Source organism: Gastrolobium bilobum, unplaced genomic scaffold (genome assembly GCF_033153095.1).
Source record: "Gastrolobium bilobum isolate Gb01-03AN ecotype WA unplaced genomic scaffold, APGP_CSIRO_Gbil_v1 utg16824, whole genome shotgun sequence".
Lineage (NCBI taxonomy): Eukaryota > Viridiplantae > Streptophyta > Magnoliopsida > Fabales > Fabaceae > Gastrolobium > Gastrolobium bilobum.
This window is the reverse complement of record NW_026899360.1, coordinates 131,841-151,453: the sequence shown is the minus strand read 5'-3', so window position 1 is coordinate 151,453 and position 19,613 is coordinate 131,841. Positions and strand designations below refer to the sequence as shown.

The 19,613-nt window shown below is 34.2% G+C and overlaps 3 protein-coding genes across 3 annotated transcripts; 2 read left to right on the top strand and 1 right to left on the bottom strand.

Annotated features, from left to right (window-relative positions):
• The first annotated feature begins 1,331 nt into the window (after positions 1-1,331).
• On the top strand, positions 1,332-6,359 carry LOC133289932 (uncharacterized). The gene is made up of 10 exons (XM_061487966.1): positions 1,332-1,651; positions 2,501-2,628; positions 2,755-2,826; positions 2,961-3,097; positions 3,216-3,330; positions 3,421-3,501; positions 4,600-4,737; positions 5,248-5,335; positions 5,629-5,739; positions 5,831-6,359. The coding sequence occupies exons 1-10, from the start codon at positions 1,396-1,398 to the stop codon at positions 5,851-5,853; spliced, it is 1,149 nt and encodes a 382-aa protein (XP_061343950.1). The 5' UTR covers positions 1,332-1,395; the 3' UTR covers positions 5,854-6,359.
• A 3,886-nt stretch (positions 6,360-10,245) lies between these two features.
• Positions 10,246-11,711, bottom strand: LOC133289906 (glycine-rich cell wall structural protein 1.0-like). Its single transcript, XM_061487934.1, has 3 exons — positions 11,666-11,711; positions 11,257-11,485; positions 10,246-11,158 (listed from the first exon to the last, which is right to left on the bottom strand). Exons 1-3 carry the CDS (start codon positions 11,709-11,711, stop codon positions 10,246-10,248), a joined length of 1,188 nt encoding a protein of 395 aa, XP_061343918.1.
• Positions 11,712-12,919: 1,208 nt separating this feature from the next.
• Positions 12,920-14,890, top strand: LOC133289905 (protein RNA-directed DNA methylation 3-like). Its single transcript, XM_061487933.1, has 5 exons — positions 12,920-13,909; positions 14,059-14,169; positions 14,359-14,484; positions 14,569-14,627; positions 14,746-14,890. Exons 1-5 carry the CDS (start codon positions 12,920-12,922, stop codon positions 14,888-14,890), a joined length of 1,431 nt encoding a protein of 476 aa, XP_061343917.1.
• The last annotated feature ends 4,723 nt before the right edge of the window (positions 14,891-19,613 follow it).

Below are 19,613 nucleotides of genomic sequence, written 5' to 3'. Positions count from 1 at the left end.
TTTTACTTTTTTTTCAACTGTTTTGTATCTTTTATGTGGGTTCATCTACCACCGACCCCAATTAATTTGGGATAAAGGTGTTGTTGATGTTGATGTTGTTGACAATTTATTTAATAATTTTCTTTCATTTTATTTTATCTTATCTCATTATATTTCATTATATCAATAATTATATATAATTGTTTATACATAAAAAGTTTAGATTAGGGGAGATACACCATATAAGGGGAAAACCACCATTCTCATTGAGAAATTAAAGAGGGATTATACACCACTTAGAAAAGGTATATTCATTGGACATGTGTTCGATTTTCGCTGAATGCATTCTTAGGGAGGGGGCTGAACCTTTAGCCATCACTGACCCCCGCACTCAGGATTAGTCCCATAGCCAGCTCAAAGAGTCGAAGCTTGTGGGGATACCGGAGGGAGCCAACTCGCCTCAAAAAGGTAATTAGGGTTGAGTAACTCTAAAAAAAAAAAAAAAAAAAAGTATATTCAAAGATAATCTGGGGTAAATTATAATCTATCGCTCAATATTTTTACAGTATTTATAGTGTTTGAGTATTTTTATACTATCTCAACTTATACTTGCTAACTGACAACAATTCTATTATCCGGTACTATTTATATAAAGTAATTATTTTTATTTTATTTTCATGGTTAGTTAAAATTTATGAGGAACAAATATATTTGATAAGAGAAAAATATTATATTTACAATATCTCTTGTCTTACAATCTCTTACAACCATTTTTATTATTGTTAAATCAAAATCAAACTAACAATTACAAAATAATATTAATTGAGAATCGTTAATTTAATTTTGATCAAATTGTAATAAAAATAGTTATAAGAAAAAATAGATGATAAATATAACCTTATTCTATATACATTTAATTTTAAGTTATTTTAAATAATTTAGAAAATAAATAACAATTTTTTTTAATATACCTACCCTAATTATCATTTTAAGCGAGTCACCAGATACAATTTTAACTCACTGAATTAGTAATTAACTATGAGATTAATTACAAATGGGGTTAGTTTAAATAAGGGTAAATTATACGGAAATAGATCTTCTCATGTGTTAAAAAAACATGATATGATCATGTGAGAAAATCACAACCATACAAAACTAAATCAACGGTTATGATTTCATAACTATCTATTTTATCATTTTTTTCTTTCTCGTCTTTTTTTATCATTGATCTAGCTTCGTAGAGTTATGATTCATCGTGTGGTTCAGATTAGAGTAACCGGATCCAAATTATACAACACCACCTTGTATACGATTTCGTTACATTCCCCCATCTGTTACATCCATTCCATGAATTCAAACTTTGCCTCGAAGTCGAAGCATCTGGAAAAGAAAGAATTGTTTGGTTCATCTCTGAGCATGAAAAAGAATCGGCGAAGTGAGTCGATGACTAGCTCCATTGCGAAAAGTTCAGCCACTTCCATGAAATCATTGATGGAAACAGAACCCCCTCAGAACTTGTTTCCCTCGATGAACGAGTTCCCGAAACTCTTCGTCGTGCTTGCAGTCGCATCGCTAGTTGCTTGGACCTGCAACCACCTCTTAACCCCTGTTGTTAATCCCCACACGAAACCCTTCTGTGACACCAACGTCGACTCTCCCGATTACTTTTCCGGTGAGAGTTTCTCTCTCAAATTCACTTGCATATGAATTTCGATGCGTTGCAATGCTTCTCTAGTTTCTTTCTAATCTAAGCCTATTAATATGTAATTTTTATTTGATTTCACGTGTTTTCTCCTTTATTTTCGTTTTATACAGTTGATTAGTCTCTCCAGCTTAAGAAAATGTGTTTTGTTTTGCTGTGTTATGCATTTAATATGATTATGAATAATGAGCAATTGCCTGCATCGAGTTATATGTATTAAGCATTGGTGTGGTGGCTTATTGTGCTATGTTCTGTTCTTCTCCGAGATAACATTCCTAGTCAACAAGCCAGTAGGTTGTTGAATTAAACTTTGATGTGGCAAATTGAATTTTTATATCAACAAGATCTTCTTCTTCTTTTTATTTATTTTAATAAAAAGAAAGAAAGACACTGTTTCAGTATCACCCTAGTAGGTTCTTTCGTCTTTCCCGAGTGTGTTCGAGGCATCTTAGTGTTACGCGATAAAGAAAAAGCAGTTGATGGTTGATACAAACAAAAATGAAAAATTGATTGCTGTTTTCCTTCTTTCTTTTGAATTATACTGCGGTTTTATGTCCAGGGTTTCCATTTCTTATGTATCCTAGTGTTTATTTTGAAATGGTATACATCATTATGTTGTTTTATTCAATTTGGTAGGATACAGATGCCTTTGTAATGCAAGCCCCACGCGATGTTTATCTGCTTCATATTACCTCTAATAATTTTCTTGTGAGTTCATTCTCTGCCTTGTATTATCAATCAAGTATTGTAGTCTCAACACATAGGTCCGGCAATATATTTGTTTCTTGTGTAATTTCTGATGACTGGGTATGGTTACAGATATTTGTGAACCTTGTCCAAGTAATGGAGAATGCTATGGTGGCAAGTTGGAATGTCTTCAGGGTTACCAGAAGCATGGAAAATTATGTGTAGAAGATGGAGATATTAATGAATCTGCCCGAAAGATTGTGTGTCCCTAGAATTTGATTTGTTTGGGTTTACTGGTTCTTGGAAATAATACTGTCTATTATTCTTTTATTTTTCCTTCTTTTCATTTTGTTTATATCTTTCTGATTGACAATTTGTTTGTGTAGGTAGAGAGAGTTGAATATCACCTCTGTGAAGAATATGCTCAATTTATGTGCTATGGAACTGGATCAATTTGGGTTAGTTTTGTCATTTTCACTCTTGGATGGTGAAATTTACTTAAATTTATTGTATACTTGCCTGTGTTTATTACTGCTTGAGTTGTTCTTTTAATGTTGCTGATTTCAAAATCCCTTTTGTGTTCCCATCTCAGGTTCATGAGGATGATTTGTGGAATTATTTTGAGCAAATGGGAAATATCAAAGTGGACAATGCACTTTATAATTATACAAAACAAAGGGCAGTTGAGACAATGGGTAAATTATTAGAGATGAGGTTAAACTCTCATGGGTATATTGTCTTTTCTTGCTTTTTAATTTGTAAGTCAAAAGTGGCTTTGTGACTTATAGTCATATGTTTCCTAAGAGGCTAAGACTTCTGATTGGGATGTTACTTATGTCTCGTGCAGGATGAAGGAGTTTAAGTGTCCAGATTTACTGGCAGAGCATTACAAGCCATACGCCTGCCGCATTCATCAGTGGATCTCACAGCATATTCTAGTTGTTTTGCTCATTTGTGCCATGGTATCTCTTCCTTAAACTTAAAGGCATACTTTTAATGGATATATTCTGTTATCAATGAGTAAACTTGTTAACTGTATTGAGATTAAACAGCTTGTTGGGTGCACAACTTTGTTCTGGAAGGTCCGTCGGAAACAACACATGTCAAGACGAGTTGAGGAGCTTTACAACCAGGTATGGTGGGAATATATATATTTATATAGTAGCCTAGATTTTTGACATACAATGATATGGTTTGTTGTCCGACTTCAAATTTTATCATCTTTTCTAATTCTATATCCATGTCCTGAATAAAGTTTTGTGACAAATCATTTCAAGCCAGTGCTGGTTGTGAAATCTTATTCTTATCATATGTATTATGACCAGAGCAAATGAGTGATTTATACATGCTTCATGAATGAATTTTGATTTCTTCAGTTTAACAGAAACAGTGACCAGACTGCCACGTTTTTGGCAATTTTTTATCCATCTATCACGTGAACAGTGTTTTTTATCAGACTACCACGCGTTGAAGTTCGCCACGACTGGTAGGGAACTTGGTGGCCAATGATTTTGTGACACATGTCACACTTTCACAGGAAAAAGCTGATTGGATTAAGTTCGCTACCACTGGTAGCGAACTTCAACGTGTGGCAGTCTGGTAAATTTTACTATTCGCGTGGCAGTTTGGTATATAAATGCCAAAAAACGTGGCACATTGGTCACTGTTCCTATGATTTTAAGTTGTTATGAGCAAGGCCTTGATTAATAATGTATGGAATCAAATAAATATACTCCAATGTCTACTAAAAAAAGTATATATATACTCTAACACACCATACTATTTCGTGAACTCTAAAAAATCACTCCCCGTTAAATACTCGCTAGTTTAACGGGGAGTGGTTTTTTAGAGTTCACGAAATAGTATGGTGTGTTAGAGGGAAGTTCTGCACTTAGTGAGCATAGGGTTCATGTTCCCCACTGTACGATCTGATATGTATTACAGTTCTGTAGGTTTAGATGAGTGAAAAAATATCCCTATTCCCTAATTTTTGTTGGTGGAATTTGTATGAACTTGGATTCTGAATTATGCAGTGGACCAATAGCTCAGATGGCAAAGTAAGTCTATCGTGTGGTTTTTATCAAATAAATATATAAATAAAATTGTGTTACTTTTGTCACCTGTTAACTATAATTACAACTTTTGTGCACAGGTTCTTTTGTCTGGATGACCAATTGTGGCTTTATTATGATTCCATCTCTGTTAATACTTCTTTGTTGCTGATGTTATAGGTCTGTGAAATACTTGAAGAAAATGCATTGACATCAAAGAGTGTAAATAGTGAATGTGAACCTTGGGTTGTCGCTTCTAGGTTACGTGATCACCTGCTTTTGCCAAGAGAGCGGAAGGACCCTTTATTATGGAAAAAGGTAGTTTTGAAGTTATTTTGAAATTTGTTGCACTTGATTATCCTGTATTACCATAATAATAATTAATCAATTAGCAAAACAGAGCAAACTAATTCCTTTTGTCTGTATTAGTTAACTCCATGCTTCAGTTGGTTTTCTGCTGCAGAAGTTGCCCTTGTTTCCTGGGCTGATTTTGGAGTTAAGTTACAGCGTAGGATTTTTACCAGTGATGACGTCCTACATTCTCTTTGTCTATACTTCTGATCCTTTTGTTTAACCTTCCACTCGAAAATAGCCATTCTTGAGGATTTCAGCGAAGATTAAGTCATACTTTCTTATGACAGTTGGTTTTTAATTTCTTTCTCATTCCACATATTAATTGATGAAGGGTGCAATCTTTGAACCCAACTATTTGTGGAGCTTCTGTTCATGAAATCACTTTGTACTGCAATTAAAGTAAAATATTTCCATGTTTTTTTACAATTAACTAAATGAATCATCATTTCTGTGGTAACTTTGTTTGGGATACAGGTAGAAGAATTGGTTCAAGAAGATTCTCGAGTAGATTGCTATCCAAAGTTGGTGAAGGGTGAATCAAAAGTGGTATGGGAATGGCAAGGTACATGGCTTACCGACATTTTTCTGTTGTCAATGAGAACAAGATGTTCCAAAAAAAATTACTTCAAAATTGGGGAACTTTAGCTAAACTATTTTCATTATTCAATTCACTTCTAGTATAAATTTGTTAGACAATAAAATGAAAATCTGATCCTTCTAGTGATGACGAGCAGTTTAATATATTGATAAAGTTCTAAAGAATTGCTGCGAGGCAGTCTTTTCAGCTAACGTTCTGATTATTTTTGTTAAGTTTACCAGTTATTAATTTTTCTTTCCTTGCCCCATACTCTACAGTTGAAGGCTCTCTGAGCGCTTCAAAGATGAAGATCAAAAGAGATGCAAGCAAAACAAGGGTCAATGAAAGCATGGACCGGAATAATCAACAACGCCCCTCAATGAAAGCAGGTCAGTGGTTATGTTCCTACCATATGCTTTCTAGTCATGCTTGTTTTCTGATGTAGTAAATTTGATTTGTTGCGCCATCAATTTGATGCAGAGCCTATGAAACCAATTTTTTGATACGAAGGCTTCTTTGAATAGGGACTACAGTCCCGCATGTGTAAATTTTGACGGCCTAAACTCATGTCTCAGCTGAAGCGTAGTCCTACCTTATTTGTTCAAAGAAGCTGAGAAAGATATCTTGTTTATGTTTACAGCAGCAAGGGGCGGCATTGGTGAAAGTGTGACCTGCATTCAATTAACCATTTGTTCACCAGAAAAAGTGTAGATTCATAGGACTTGCAAGGTTTGTATTATGGGATGTTCTCATAGCTCAGGGAGAAGAATCAAGTCCTTGAAACTCCGTACCTCCGTGGGTCTCCTATTGACGGTTAACAAACTAGTCATGTGGTGCTAACTAAATTCAATTTAGCATTTTTCTTCTGAAACACAAAATCCAGTATAAAACAAAGAATGATATGATATCATATGCAGAGAAAAGTGGAGTTCAGATAAGGCATATGGATGTGAGTACGAATGTAGGTGAATTTGTGCCGGTAATATTTGCGGAATTGGCATATTATAATCTGTTTACTGTTCTGCCCACCTTAATATTTTAAGGGGTGTCGGTTAAAAGAGAAATTTTTGGTCTTGAGAATCATGATTTTTAAAAATATGTTAAGAAAGTGAATTTTTTAGGAATGTTATCAAAAATTTGTTTAATAGGCCAAAATATTTTTGGATTGTTGGCTCAAGTTTCCTTATTCTATATTTGGTTGATTGTTAATGATTTATGGAAATGTGTGCTAATTTTAAAAAATGAACTTTTCATGAATTTTTGTCTAAACCGGACGATTGTGGCGTTGGAGTCACCGGAGCGAAGCAGTGTGGTAGAAAGGAATTCAGTAAAGACGTTGTGAAAGTGAAGAGAGGAATTCACAATTTTGTAAGGTAGAGCATCACGACTAGAGCTTAATCAAGGGAGAGTATATTAGTTATGAAAATATTAAAGCTGAGTTATTTATGTTTTATAAATGAGAAATGTTTTTCTCAAGTTACATAAATTTTTTTATCTCATGTCATAGATATTCGAGCCAACATTTCTTTTTCTTTTTTATTTTCTTTTAACTGTGGGACCCACCCAATTATGTCTCTACATGAGATAATACTATCTCATGTAGCATGAGAAAAGCATTGCCCTTTATAAATTATGTAAAATTTTTCTATCGGTGGAATTCAAGAATACTCATCCACCTAGTGGTATTATTTCATGAGATTCTTATCACAATTTTAATTCTTAAGAATCTCATTTTTCTATAAATTTTTTAAGATTCCTTGTATCAAACGTGGGTTAAGATTTTAAATGTGAATTTTTTAGGAATCTAAAATTTATCCCTATGTCAAACGGCCCTTATAAAGATAATTTTATTTTCGTTAAAACTTTACTCTTATTATACTTATCACATAAAAACACAATCCGTAAAATTTCAGATTATTATTTTATTTCGCAAATTTACATACAATATAAATGTTAACACTTTACTCTTTTCTTTTGTCTAGTATTGTTTAAAATTTAAATAAAATTTTTAATAGGACTCTTTAAGAAGTATTCGATTAATTACATTTATTTTAGTGAAGCACTTATTTTAAAGTAAATAAATTTCTATACCAGGCTAATAGTTAGTAGTTTGTTTTAGATTCAGAACGCCAAAGGACATACTAGGAGGTAGAAATTGTTCTACATCTTTGCACCGTTAATGGAAAATGTGAAAAGTCCGTTTGCGGTGGAAAGAATTTGGTCCAAACAAGTACTAAGGATCTATTATGTTTAAAAATTAAATTACATATGCTGGACCCCCCAATATTAAATAAACTCAGTACCGTGTAATGTGCTATTATTTTATGGGTTCGCTTTTTTCTGCAGTTTTACTGCAGATAAATTATTTGCGGTAAGTCCAATACGACATCGTTTTTGGGCGAAAATCATGATATTTTTGTAATTTTAATTTATTTCAGGATTATAATAGGCTTTATATTTATATTTTTTTAAGATTTCAATACCAAAACAACGTTGTTTTTAGAATAAATGCAGATAACTTATCTGCATTAATTGCAGAAATATCTTCCCCTTATTTTATTCAGTAATGAACAAAACATTGGTCGTGGGTTCGAGCCCCACGGGGGGCGATTTTCATATTTTTTCTTTTGAAGTGTTCCCTTTTCTGTGTTAAATTTCATACAATCTTTTTACTGATTAAGCATATAAATAAACAACAGTTATATTTATAATTTTTTTTTAAAAAACTACATTATATTAAGGATAGTATACCTATGTAGCACCGATACGACACGCGACACGTGACACGAGACACGATACGACACGATACGACACGACACTCTGACACGTCAATCCTAAAAAATTCTGGATTTCGACACATTGGGACACATTTTAATATTAAATAATATTTTTAATTTATATAGTGTATATTTCATTTAATATTTAATAATTTAACAAAAAATGAAACTAAATTAATAATACTCATCAACACGTTATAAAGATGGAAAGCTTTAATAAAAAAAATAAGAACTGGGATGAGAGAGAGATATAATATCAGATAGAGAGATCAAATCATATTAGAGAGAGATCAGAGAGAAAGAGATACAACAAGAGCGTGATAAGAATTGACAACAATGATACTGAGATGATCTCTTATCTACTTAAGGGGAAAAAAGACAAAAAAATAAAATTGATATAATCAGGTGGAAGCTTTATTAATATATTTTAATTTTTTTTAAAAATAATTTTTTAAAAAAAATTAAAAAAAAATTAAAAAAATTACGAAAAATGCAATTTGACCGTGTCAGACAAGGTCAAATTTGCGTGTCGGAATGGTCAACGTGTCCGAAAAAGTTGACCGCGTGTCCGACACCGTGTCGGAGCGTGTCAGACGACTCTCCCTGTTTTTACAAGTGTCCGTGCTTCCTTGTAGTATACTACGTACTGAAATTTACTAATCCTAATATATAATATAATTAATATCGTAATTTTTTTTTTTGTAAATATAATTTTTTTGATAAACAAATTGTCATTGAACCATTTTTTACACAGAAGTAATTAAGCGTAGACTTATTGTCATTGAACCTTTGTAGTTAGGGATGCTAAACGAAACAGTAGACTTTTACTCGGCTTATGAATAACTGAGCTTACATGTCTAAAATTACTCGTTTAATAAAAAGGCCTCAGACTCTAATTGAAAAGCTCGGCCTTAGAGCCTTCTGGGCTGGCCTAGTTTATTAATTTTAATTTTAATTTTATATTTTATATACTGCTTGTAATAGCTCTCTCTCTCCTCAATCCATTTCCCCTAATTTTATTGGTTAAACAGACTTTTTGAATGATTTTGTTCTTTATTATACTATTTGGATATACATCAAATTTATGAATATTTATAGAATTACTAGTGTTGTTGATTGTATATTCTGTTTGGATAAATTTCTGTTGTCTTATTTTTTTAAACAGGCTAAACCAGACTTTTATTTTTTGTAAATAAGTCAGGGCGCATGCCGATAATTATATTTATACCAGATAACACATGCTTGGTCAGGCTGACACATTTAAACACAAACTTAACCTCTTAAGACCAAAGCTCGGCTCGGCTCGACCGGTTAACCAATGGCGGATCCATAGCCAAGCCAGCAGGTGCCTTGACACCTGCTTGTTTTTTTTTACTTATTATATAATTAATTATAATTAATTAAGGTAAAAATTGTAATTTGGCACCACCTAAATAGAAAATCAAATACTCAATACAAAATAACAACAAATCATCTAAATGCAAACAAATAATAAGGAACATGTATAGTATGGTTATTTTTGTGTTTTACCTTTTTTTATTTTTTATCCTGTATATTTGTTTTTTTCCTACTTTATTTTAATCAGTTATGTTATTTATTCTTACTCCTATTATTTAAAAAAAAAGATTTCTAAACTTAATCACAAAAATAATTAGTTGACCTATTTCTAAACTTAATCACAAAATTTTTACCTTAAGATAATATTTGGTTCATTACTTATTATGTTGTGGGAGGAAAATGAAATTCTTATGTTTGAAATGTTTACTTAAAAGGTTAGTGCATTTTTATATGTTTTCTTTGATATATAATCAACGATAATTATTCATTTGAATTTTCAATATTATGTGACATTATTTAGATAACTATGTTAGAATTTATAATAAATTTTTTCTCTGATAAATTTGTATAATTATAATAAATATTTTAATAATTTAATATGTCAAATTTTTTGGTACCACCTAAATTTTTGGACCGGCTCCGCCATTGCCGTTAACACTCCTACTTGTAGTCGTAAGAGATCCAAATGTGTGCATGTAGAAAAATTTTAATATGCTCCAAGATTACTACGATTATTTCATTAAAAAATTGATATCTAGATAAAATTTTATTTTTTTCTCTTCAACTTTTCCAGTCCTCCAGTCTATGAGTATATCTATGATATAATGCATCTACATACGTGTTGTGTTTGTGAGTGCCCTTAAAATTCTTAACAGATGTCGTGTACAATGTAAATCCAAGTGTTACTTGTAGGAGAACACCAACCAAAAATAGCCATATTAAAATATTTTTTGGCTTTGTTATGGCCGTTTCAACCTCTCCAGGAACTGGTATTATATGGTCGTCACCTTGAGGAACATTACTGCCACCACCTCCTGCCGAAGCCCTGTCAGGATCATTGCCAACTCCTGGAGTAGCCCTGTTGGTACCACCACCTTCTACCGGAGCACTATCAATATCATGGCCAACACCTTCTACCGGAGCCCTATCAATATCATGGCCAACACCTACCGAAGCACTATCAATATCATGACCACCACCTCCTACTGCAGCGCTGTCGGTACCACCACCACCACCTCCTGCCGAAGCCCTGTCAGGATCATTGCCAACAACTCCTAGAGTAGCCCTGTCAGTATCATTGACACCACCTCTTGATGCAGCTGTGTCGGTACCACCTTCTACCGGAGCACTATCAATATCATGGCCACCACCTCCTACTGCAGCGCTGTCGGTACCACCACCACCACTACCTCTTACCGGAGCCCAGCTGGTACCATGGCCACGACCTCTTATCGGAGCCCAACTAGTACCACCACCTCCTATAGTAGCCCGGCTGATACCACGACCACCACCTCTTACCGGAGCCCAGCTGGTACCACCACCACCTATAGAAGCCCAACTGATACCACGACCACCACCTCTTACCGGAGCCCAGCCGGTACCACGTCCTACCGGAGCCCTATCAGTACCATGACCACGACCTCTTACCGGAGCCCAGCGGGTACCATGACCACCACCTCTTACCGGAGCCCAGCTGGTACCACGGCCACAACCTCTTACCGGAGCCCAGCTGGTACCACGGCCTCCACCTCCTATAGTAGCCCGGCTGATATCATGGCCACCAACTCTTACCGGAGCCCAGCGCCACCACGTCCTACCGGAGCCCAGCTGGTACCACGTCTTACCGGAGCCCTATCAGTACCATGACCACGACCTCTTACCGGAGCCCAGCGGGTACCATGACCACGACCTCCTACTGGAGCCCAGCGGGTACCCCGACCACCACCTATTGCAGCCCTGTCAATATCACGGCCACCACATCCTACTGGAGCTTGGCTGGTACCACATCCTACATCCATTCCTGCATTTTCAAAAGAAAAAAAAGGGCAAAGAAATAAGTAACAACTCAAGTTGATTATCCTTATTACTAAGACAAAATGTCATATATCTAAAGTATGTAGGCAGTGTCCTACTAGTTGGCAGACTATACTGAGCTCAAAACAAGATACACACAAAAGAGTCATCTTTTACTATCACCCACCTGCTTCTATATGCTTATTGAGATCGCAAAAAGAAATCGAAGCCATAGTTATGGTGAATTCCTAAAGAAAATAGAATCGCTATACCACTAATGAAATAAGTAACAATACATATTGAATATTCTCATTACTACCAGAAACATGTCACATAATTGTATTTACAATAGGTGGCCAGTTCCCTACAAGTTGGCCGACTATGTTGTATAACGGCATTGTCTGAATTTTTTTTTAAAAAAAGAAGAGAAAATATTTGAGATTTTTTTTTTAAAAAAAATAATTAAAAACATCAGGGCCTGTAAGTGTGCTGATTATCTAGCACATTTTCCTTGTAATGATGACGCTTTGTTTGTTCATCAAGAACCCCTGGAAATCTTGAGTTTTTGCTGGCTCAAGATGCAGGGCTGTAAGTGTTTAGTTTCTTTCTGGGCTTTTGCCCCTTTTTCTTACTAAAAAAAAAAAATCTCCAATGCAACGTGAAAAACAGTGAATGTGATTTTTTTTTAAAAAAAAAAAATTAAAAACAACAGCAGGGCCTGTAAGTGTGCTGATTATCTAGCACATTTTCCTTGTAATGATGACGTTTTGTTTCTTCGTCAAGAACCCCCTGTTTAGTTATTTTTTTTTAAAACAAAAAACAAAAACAAAAAATTTAAGATTTTTTTTAAAAAAAATAATAATTAAAAACAACAGCAGGGGCTGTAAGTGTGCTGATTATCTAGCACATTTTCCTTGTAATGATGACGTTTTGTTTGTTCATCAAGAACCCCCTGGAAATCTTGAGTTTTTGCTGGCTCAAGATGCAGGGTTGTAAGTGTTTAGTTTTTTTCTGGGCTTTTGCCCCTTTTTCCTACTAAAAAAAACACTTCAATGCACCGTTAAAAACAGTGAAGAACAGGGAATGTGTGATATCAAATATTACATATCAATGAGAAGGACAAGAAGAAACAATGTATACCACCTGAATCTAGCTATGAATCAATTCACGCAAAGCTTGCAAGATATGTATACCACTGTAGAAACAACGTATGCCACCAGAAAAAATGAAGAAGAAGATGGGCTTCCTTGAAGGCACAAAGCTTGAAACTTGAGAAAGAAAGAGAGAGAGCGAGAGAGATAGATGTTATATAAAAAATGGAAATCAGTGTATAAAAAGATAGGTTTTCTTGATCTTTGACATATTCTTTTCATCTGAAATAGAAATCAGTGTATCAAAAGATTGCGAGATTGCGAGATTCCTGAAACTTGAAAATGCAGGAATGGATGTAGGATGTGGTACCAGCCAAGCTCCAGTAGGATGTGGTGGCCGTGATATTGACAGGGCTGCAATAGGAGGTCGTGGTCATGGTACCCGCTGGGCTCCGGTAAGAGGTCGTGGTCATGGTACCCGCTGGGCTCCGGTAAGAGGTCGTGGTCATGGTACTAATAGGGCTCCGGTAAGACGTGGTACCAGCTGGGCTCCGGTAAGAGTTGGTGGCCATGATATCAGCCGGGCTACTATAGGAGGTGGAGGCCGTGGTACCAGCTGGGCTCCGGTAAGAGGTCATGGCCGTGGTACCAGCTGGGCTCCGGTAAGAGGTGGTGGTCATGGTACCCGCTGGGCTCCGGTAAGAGGTCATGGTCATGGTACTGATAGGGCTCCGGTAGGACGTGGTACCGGCTGGGCTCCGGTAAGAGGTGGTGGTCGTGGTATCAGCTGGGCTTCTATAGGAGGTGGTGGTGGTGGTACCAGCTGGGCTCCGGTAAGAGGTGGTGGTCGTGGTATCAGCCGGGCTACTATAGGAGGTGGTGGTACCAGTTGGGCTCCGATAAGAGGTCGTGGTCATGGTACCAGCTGGGCTCCGGTAAGAGGTAGTGGTGGTGGTACCGACAGCGCTGCAGTAGGAGGTGGTGGCCATGATATTGATAGTGCTCCGGTAGAAGGTGGTACCGACACGGCTGCATCAAGAGGTGGTGTCAATGATACTGACAGGGCTACTCTAGGAGTTGTTGGCAATGATCCTGACAGGGCTTTGGCAGGAGGTGGTGGTGGTGGTACCGACAGCGCTGCAGTAGGAGGTGGTGGCCATGATATTGATAGTGCTTCGGTAGGTGTTGGCCATGATATTGATAGGGCTCCGGTAGAAGGTGTTGGCCATGATATTGATAGTGCTCCGGTAGAAGGTGGTGGTACCAACAGGGCTACTCCAGGAGTTGGCAATGATCCTGACAGGGCTTCGGCAGGAGGTGGTGGCGTAATGTTCCTCAAGGTGACGACCATATAATACCAGTTCCTGGAGAGGTTGAAACGGCCATAACAAAGCCAAAAAATATTTTAATATGGCTATTTTTGGTTGGTGTTCTCCTACAAGTAACACTTGGATTTACATTGTACACGACATCTGTTAAGAATTTTAAGGGCACTCACAAACACAACACGTATGTAGATGCATTATATTTTGCAGTAGTAACTTTTAGCTCAGTTGGATACGGAGATCTTGTTCCTAACACCATATTGACCAAGATGTTAGTATGTGCTTACATTTGAGTAAGTTTTGGGTTCCTTAATGTCTTGCTAGATAGGTCGATATCATACTCTAGTTCAGAACTTACACAACTGGTGATGAAAAGGAGCATAAGAATCAAGGCTTTTATGATTTTGACATTAATAGTTGTTCTTATTTTAGTACATGTATTGATAATACACTACATTGAGAAGATGGAATGGATTGATAGTGTTTATTTGTCCATCATATCCATTTCAACCGTTGGATACGGTGATTTATCTTTTAGTACTGTAAAAGGAAGATGTTCTGCTTTAGTCTTGCTTTCGATAAGCACAAAGGTAGTTGAGAATGCCTTTTATTACCTGAGTGATTATATCATAGATATATTCATAGACTGAAGGACTGGAAAACTGGTTCATGAGCGGATAATCTTATCAAGAGAATTGGTTGCTGCTGATGTGGATAAAGATGGATATATCAGGTATTGTTTTTGTCATTTAGAACATCATATGCAGCTGAAGTTTGTTCAAAATTTTAAAATTTTATCACAAATTTCCTTGTTGGTAACCGTTTCTTTCATTTCTTTTTATTCTTTGCAGTAAATTTAAATATATCTTATACAAGCTTCAACAAATGGGGAAGATAACCGAGCAAGACATTCATCTAATAGACCAGCTATTTAATTCATTGGATCCTCTCACAGATTTGGCAAGTTTAGACTTGCTACTCGTGCTACCCTCCTAGAAACTACCTAAATAGGAGTAGGATAATGTAATTTTTGTTATGTACCAACTAAGTTGCTTGTATCTTCTATTGTTGGTTAGTATCAATGGAACCAAGCCTTTACTATGATCATTAAACTACATTTAGTCTTGTTATAGTTAGTTAAAAATCTCCTTCAAAGCCACCAACTAAATGGCTTAGATCAGGTTTTGATTGGAAATGATTAAAGTCTACCTATCATAGCCATGGGTTTCTCTTCCTTTACTTCTCCCTTTGATTCTAAAGTTCAATTGCATCTTAAAAATCTATTACTTGTTCCTTCCATTACAAAGGACCTCATTAGTGTCAGTAAATTTGTAAGAAGCAATGATGTATTTTGAGTTTCATCCCAACATCTGTCTTGTTAAATCAAAGGATTTGCATAAAATCCTGCTCAAAGGGACATTGGGATAGTTGGACTCTACCATTTTACAGACATCAATTTGCTTCAACAAAGTACTGCAGTGGCAACTCCAAGCCCAGATAATGTGCCCTTAAGCTCATATTTGTCTTCTATTTTGCAGTAATTCTACCTAGCATAATAGAGTCCTCTTGAGTTTGTAACTAGTAGTCAATGCAACTCTATAACTACAGCAACAAACATTGTATTCCATCTAATTCTTCATATTCCTTGGGCCATTATCATTTAGGACATCCATATTATGACTCACTCAAAAATGAATTCAAAGCTTATAAAATCCCCTTTAATAATAAAATGACAAAAGACTTTGTGCATCTTGTTGTGTAGCTAAATCTCCCCTTACATTCCTCACCTTCTCAATCAGTATATAATGAACATTTTGAATTGGTTTAAAGTGATCTATGGGGACCCTCGCCTTTGAAATCAACTTTGGATCATTCATATTATATTTTCTTTGTTGATGCACACTCAAAATACACCTGGCTTTATAATTTAAAACAAAAATCTAAGGCACTAGCAGTGTTTAAACAGTTTCACATCATGATCACCACTCAATTCCAAAAACCCCTCAAAGCCCTCCAAAATGACCTTTTTTTTGTTTTGGGTTGTGTGTGTGTGTGTGTGGGGGGGGGGGGGGGGGATATAAAACCTTCACACCTTACCTCAAATTCCAGGGCATTATTCATCGCATTACCTGTCCACATACACACCATCAAAATGGTGTTGTTGAGAAAAAGTATCAACATGGTGAAAACAGGACTGGCCCTATTGGCTCATGCTTCACTGCCTATGCAGTTCTACAACTATGCTTTTGTCTCAGCAACTTATCTCATAAATAAACTCCCTTCTGCCTATATCAATTTTCAAGTACCTCACAAAATAACAAAAAAAAGAAAATCCCTGATTACGATTTTATCAGAATATTTATGTGTGCTTGTTTTTCCTTCCTAATGCCTTACGACAACCATAAACTCAAATTTAGATATAAGAAATATGTATTTCTTGGATACTCAAAAAATCATAAGGGTTATTTCAGTCTTAGCTATGAAGGAAGAGTGTTCATCCAAAGATGTTCTATTTAACAAATACAAATTCCTTATCCTTCATGGCACAACAATTAGGTCAAATGGTTAATTCTTTGCTCTTGTCCCTATTTTTTCTCCTACTTCACCACTTGTTCTAGTGACTACTGTCAACAATTCTAGTCCTTCATTCCCAAACTTCTTTCTCACAACAGCAGCCCAGCCATGAAATTACATTATCCCTAATTTGTGCTCATTGCTCCATTGGATGCCAGTTCTTCTAGTCCAGTTTCACAATCTTCTCTTGCCACTAGAATGCAGATAGAGAGAGAGAGAGAGAGGTGTTATTGATCCTGATTTTAACGGTGCATTGAAGTGTAGTTTAATGATCACTATCCCCAATATGCTAATAACAATTAATGTTAGTCTTCATACAACATGATTTGTATAAAGAAAGGAGTTTATTATTTATTTATTGCAGATAAAGTGCTTGATATTGTTATGATTATATTTTTAGGCGAGAATTTTGATATTGTGATCACACTATATTTATATGCGAGAAGCCTGTGATTGATATGTTGTAATTTTATCTGAGTGTATCTCAACTTCAATGTATATATTATTTTAGTAAAGTGTTGATTTTCTGATTATATGAATTGATTATTTGGGATTAAAAGTTTAATTTACTGTCTACCAAAAAAAAAGTTTAATTTACAACTTTGTCATTAGATTGCATCAGCATAATATTTTGATACAATATTATTTTCTCTTACTCATAAGTTGATTTATGATTTGAGAATTTCTCATATTTATCATTTGAATTAAATATTAATTTAATATATATGTTGCCATGTATCGCTTGTGATTGGTTCTATTATTTACTTACTAAGCTACATTGAGTTTCACCTTGATCATAATTTTGATTTTTTTTTTGGCAAATTAAGTTAAAGAGTCAATTTATAATTCCACTCTCCGGTTTGATGAAGGGAGTCTATTTGATTATTAGTAAGGAGCCTAGCACATCATTCCGTGTGGATAAGGATTATTTATTATTTCAATTTGTTTTGTACAAGATTAATAGGCTATTACTCTAGAGTTTTTACATTATTTCAGTTAGTAGGTTAATCGTAAATTTGATAAGTTTAGATGTATTATTAAATAATTAAGCTTATGATCGGTTTAGTTGGTGGTGAAGTTAAATTTAACCTTCCATACAAAGTTGTTGAATTGCAATACGCATCGTGTATGGTTTGGCCAATTTTTTGTACCATCTATTGTAATCGTATTGAGTCGTAAGATATAATAAAAAAATAATTTAAAAATATATAATATAATTAATATTATATAAATTCAAACAGGATCTAGCAAGCAAAATACATAAATAACTAAAGTACAAATCAGTTTTGATTTTAGCTCTGTTCACAGGCCTAGACATTTTTTGACGTAATTTATTTGTTTCTTGGGCTTTGCACATTCATAAAAAAGAAGAAGTGCAAATCAGTTATTCTCATTTCCATTAATCTCCAAGACTAATATTATCACTACTATAATTATCAGCGTCTATTGCAGACTTTTCGACTTTGTAAGGCTAAAGCAAAGGCGGTAAAGATATTTTGAAAAGGTATGTTTTTTTCTTTTTGTTTATGAAACCTTCCATTGCTTTAATTTGAATCAGTGTTTTTTTGTTGATTTATTTTTTTATTTTGAAGATGAAGATATTTAGAATATTTACTTAAAAATTTCCTTTATTAATACATATTTTTTAGATTAATTTTTGTGTTTAAATCAAAAATCAAATTTTTATTTTCTTTTGTTTATTAATATTATTTTTTTAAATTTAAATCACAAATTAAATTTTTATTTCTTTTTTTATGTTAAAAATTACAAATTTTGATTTAATAATGTATCGTACGATACATTATACATTGATACGTACCGTATCGTACGATACAACCCCTTTCTGATACACTTCTCAATACATACCACTGAGTTAGTGAATTGTATCATATCGTACAATACTAATACCATGCTTCCATATTATTTTTGCGGGTAAGTGAATTGAAGCTAATTTTTTGGCAAATGGAGCTTAGTTTTAAGAACCATTGTTAGAATAAAATATGATGATGTAAACATTTGTAAATATTATGATAAACATAGGGGCATACCCTTTGAATTGGTGTAACCTATTTTTTACTGAAATAGAAGACAAATCGAGTGTTGATACCGTAACTAATTCTTTGGCCAGTATTGTCATCTTTAAAACTAGTGAATTTATTTTTATTAAATTCAAGTTCTTAATTTGGTCATCGTTGCCTTTAATAATATTTTTTTCAATTAACCATAATTAAAACCCGTGAGTATCTCAATTTCAGTTAAATTCAAGCATATCTATTTAAATTTCTTTTTATTAACTTCAATTACTTCGATTTGTTATCATTTTCTTCAATGGATTATTTTTAATTTATGAAAGTTCATTAATGTGCTATTTATAAAATTATCGTGTTGGTATATGTCTTTTTCCTATATGCACGGACTAATATATATATATATATATGTTTAATTTTTTTTATATACATAAGAATTTAAATAAGGTTAGACACCAATATTTCACTTATGCCAAGGCAAATCTCCACCTTCTTTGAGGATTTTTGGGGGGAATTACAGATAGTCCACCAATGAAGTTCTCACATCGGCCAGAGGGATTGATCATTTTAAAGAGTTACCTTTTAAATTATCTAATGTGTTATCTTAAATATTATTTATTTTGATTGAGACTAAATCTTTTTGTTCAATTATCTAAAGGGTTATTTTTCAAATAACATTTTGCCGTTGTTTTACACTCATTCCTTTTTATTTGTTTTAAAATTAATTATATTGACATTTTGGAAATGACTAAATTATGACCCAGAATAATACGAATAGATGTAGATATCAATATATATGTCCAAATTTGACTTTGCCTTTTGAATTCCCTTGCTATGCAAACTTTATCGTATAATATTAATTAAATAAAAATAAACTTAGAAGGGATTACCTTTTATATATATATATATATATATATATATATATATATATATAGGGATTAGATGATTAGTTGTGTATATATTTCAAAATAATTTATCAAACTTATTTTGATGTTCATCTTACACATTAATACGTGGAACAATGTAGGAAAAATTATATGCTTAAATTAAAAAATATTTTACAAAAAGATAAAGTTTTTTCTTCAACAAGATAAGATAAATTTTCATTGTTTAAATTC

What these genes read in the sequence shown, in the direction of transcription:
- LOC133289906 (XM_061487934.1), bottom strand. Translation starts at nt 11,711, where the DNA reads ATGGCTTCGATTTCTTTTTGCGATCTCAATAAGCATATAGAAGCAG. An exon ending in CAATAAGCATATAGAAGCAG is followed by an intron (nt 11,486 to 11,665) that starts GTGGGTGATAGT and finishes TTGAAAATGCAG; the next exon opens with GAATGGATGTAGGATGTGGT. An exon ending in CGTGGTGGCGCTGGGCTCCG is followed by an intron (nt 11,159 to 11,256) that starts GTAAGAGTTGGT and finishes CCGTGGTACCAG; the next exon opens with CTGGGCTCCGGTAAGAGGTG.
- LOC133289932 (XM_061487966.1), top strand. Translation starts at nt 1,396, where the DNA reads ATGAAAAAGAATCGGCGAAGTGAGTCGATGACTAGCTCCATTGCGAAA. An exon ending in ATGAATCTGCCCGAAAGATT is followed by an intron (nt 2,629 to 2,754) that starts GTGTGTCCCTAG and finishes TTGTTTGTGTAG; the next exon opens with GTAGAGAGAGTTGAATATCA. An exon ending in ATGAGGTTAAACTCTCATGG is followed by an intron (nt 3,098 to 3,215) that starts GTATATTGTCTT and finishes TGTCTCGTGCAG; the next exon opens with GATGAAGGAGTTTAAGTGTC.
- LOC133289905 (XM_061487933.1), top strand. Translation starts at nt 12,920, where the DNA reads ATGGATGTAGGATGTGGTACCAGCCAAGCTCCAGTAGGATGTGGTGGC. An exon ending in GTGGCGTAATGTTCCTCAAG is followed by an intron (nt 13,910 to 14,058) that starts GTGACGACCATA and finishes AAGAATTTTAAG; the next exon opens with GGCACTCACAAACACAACAC. An exon ending in GATAAAGATGGATATATCAG is followed by an intron (nt 14,628 to 14,745) that starts GTATTGTTTTTG and finishes TATTCTTTGCAG; the next exon opens with TAAATTTAAATATATCTTAT.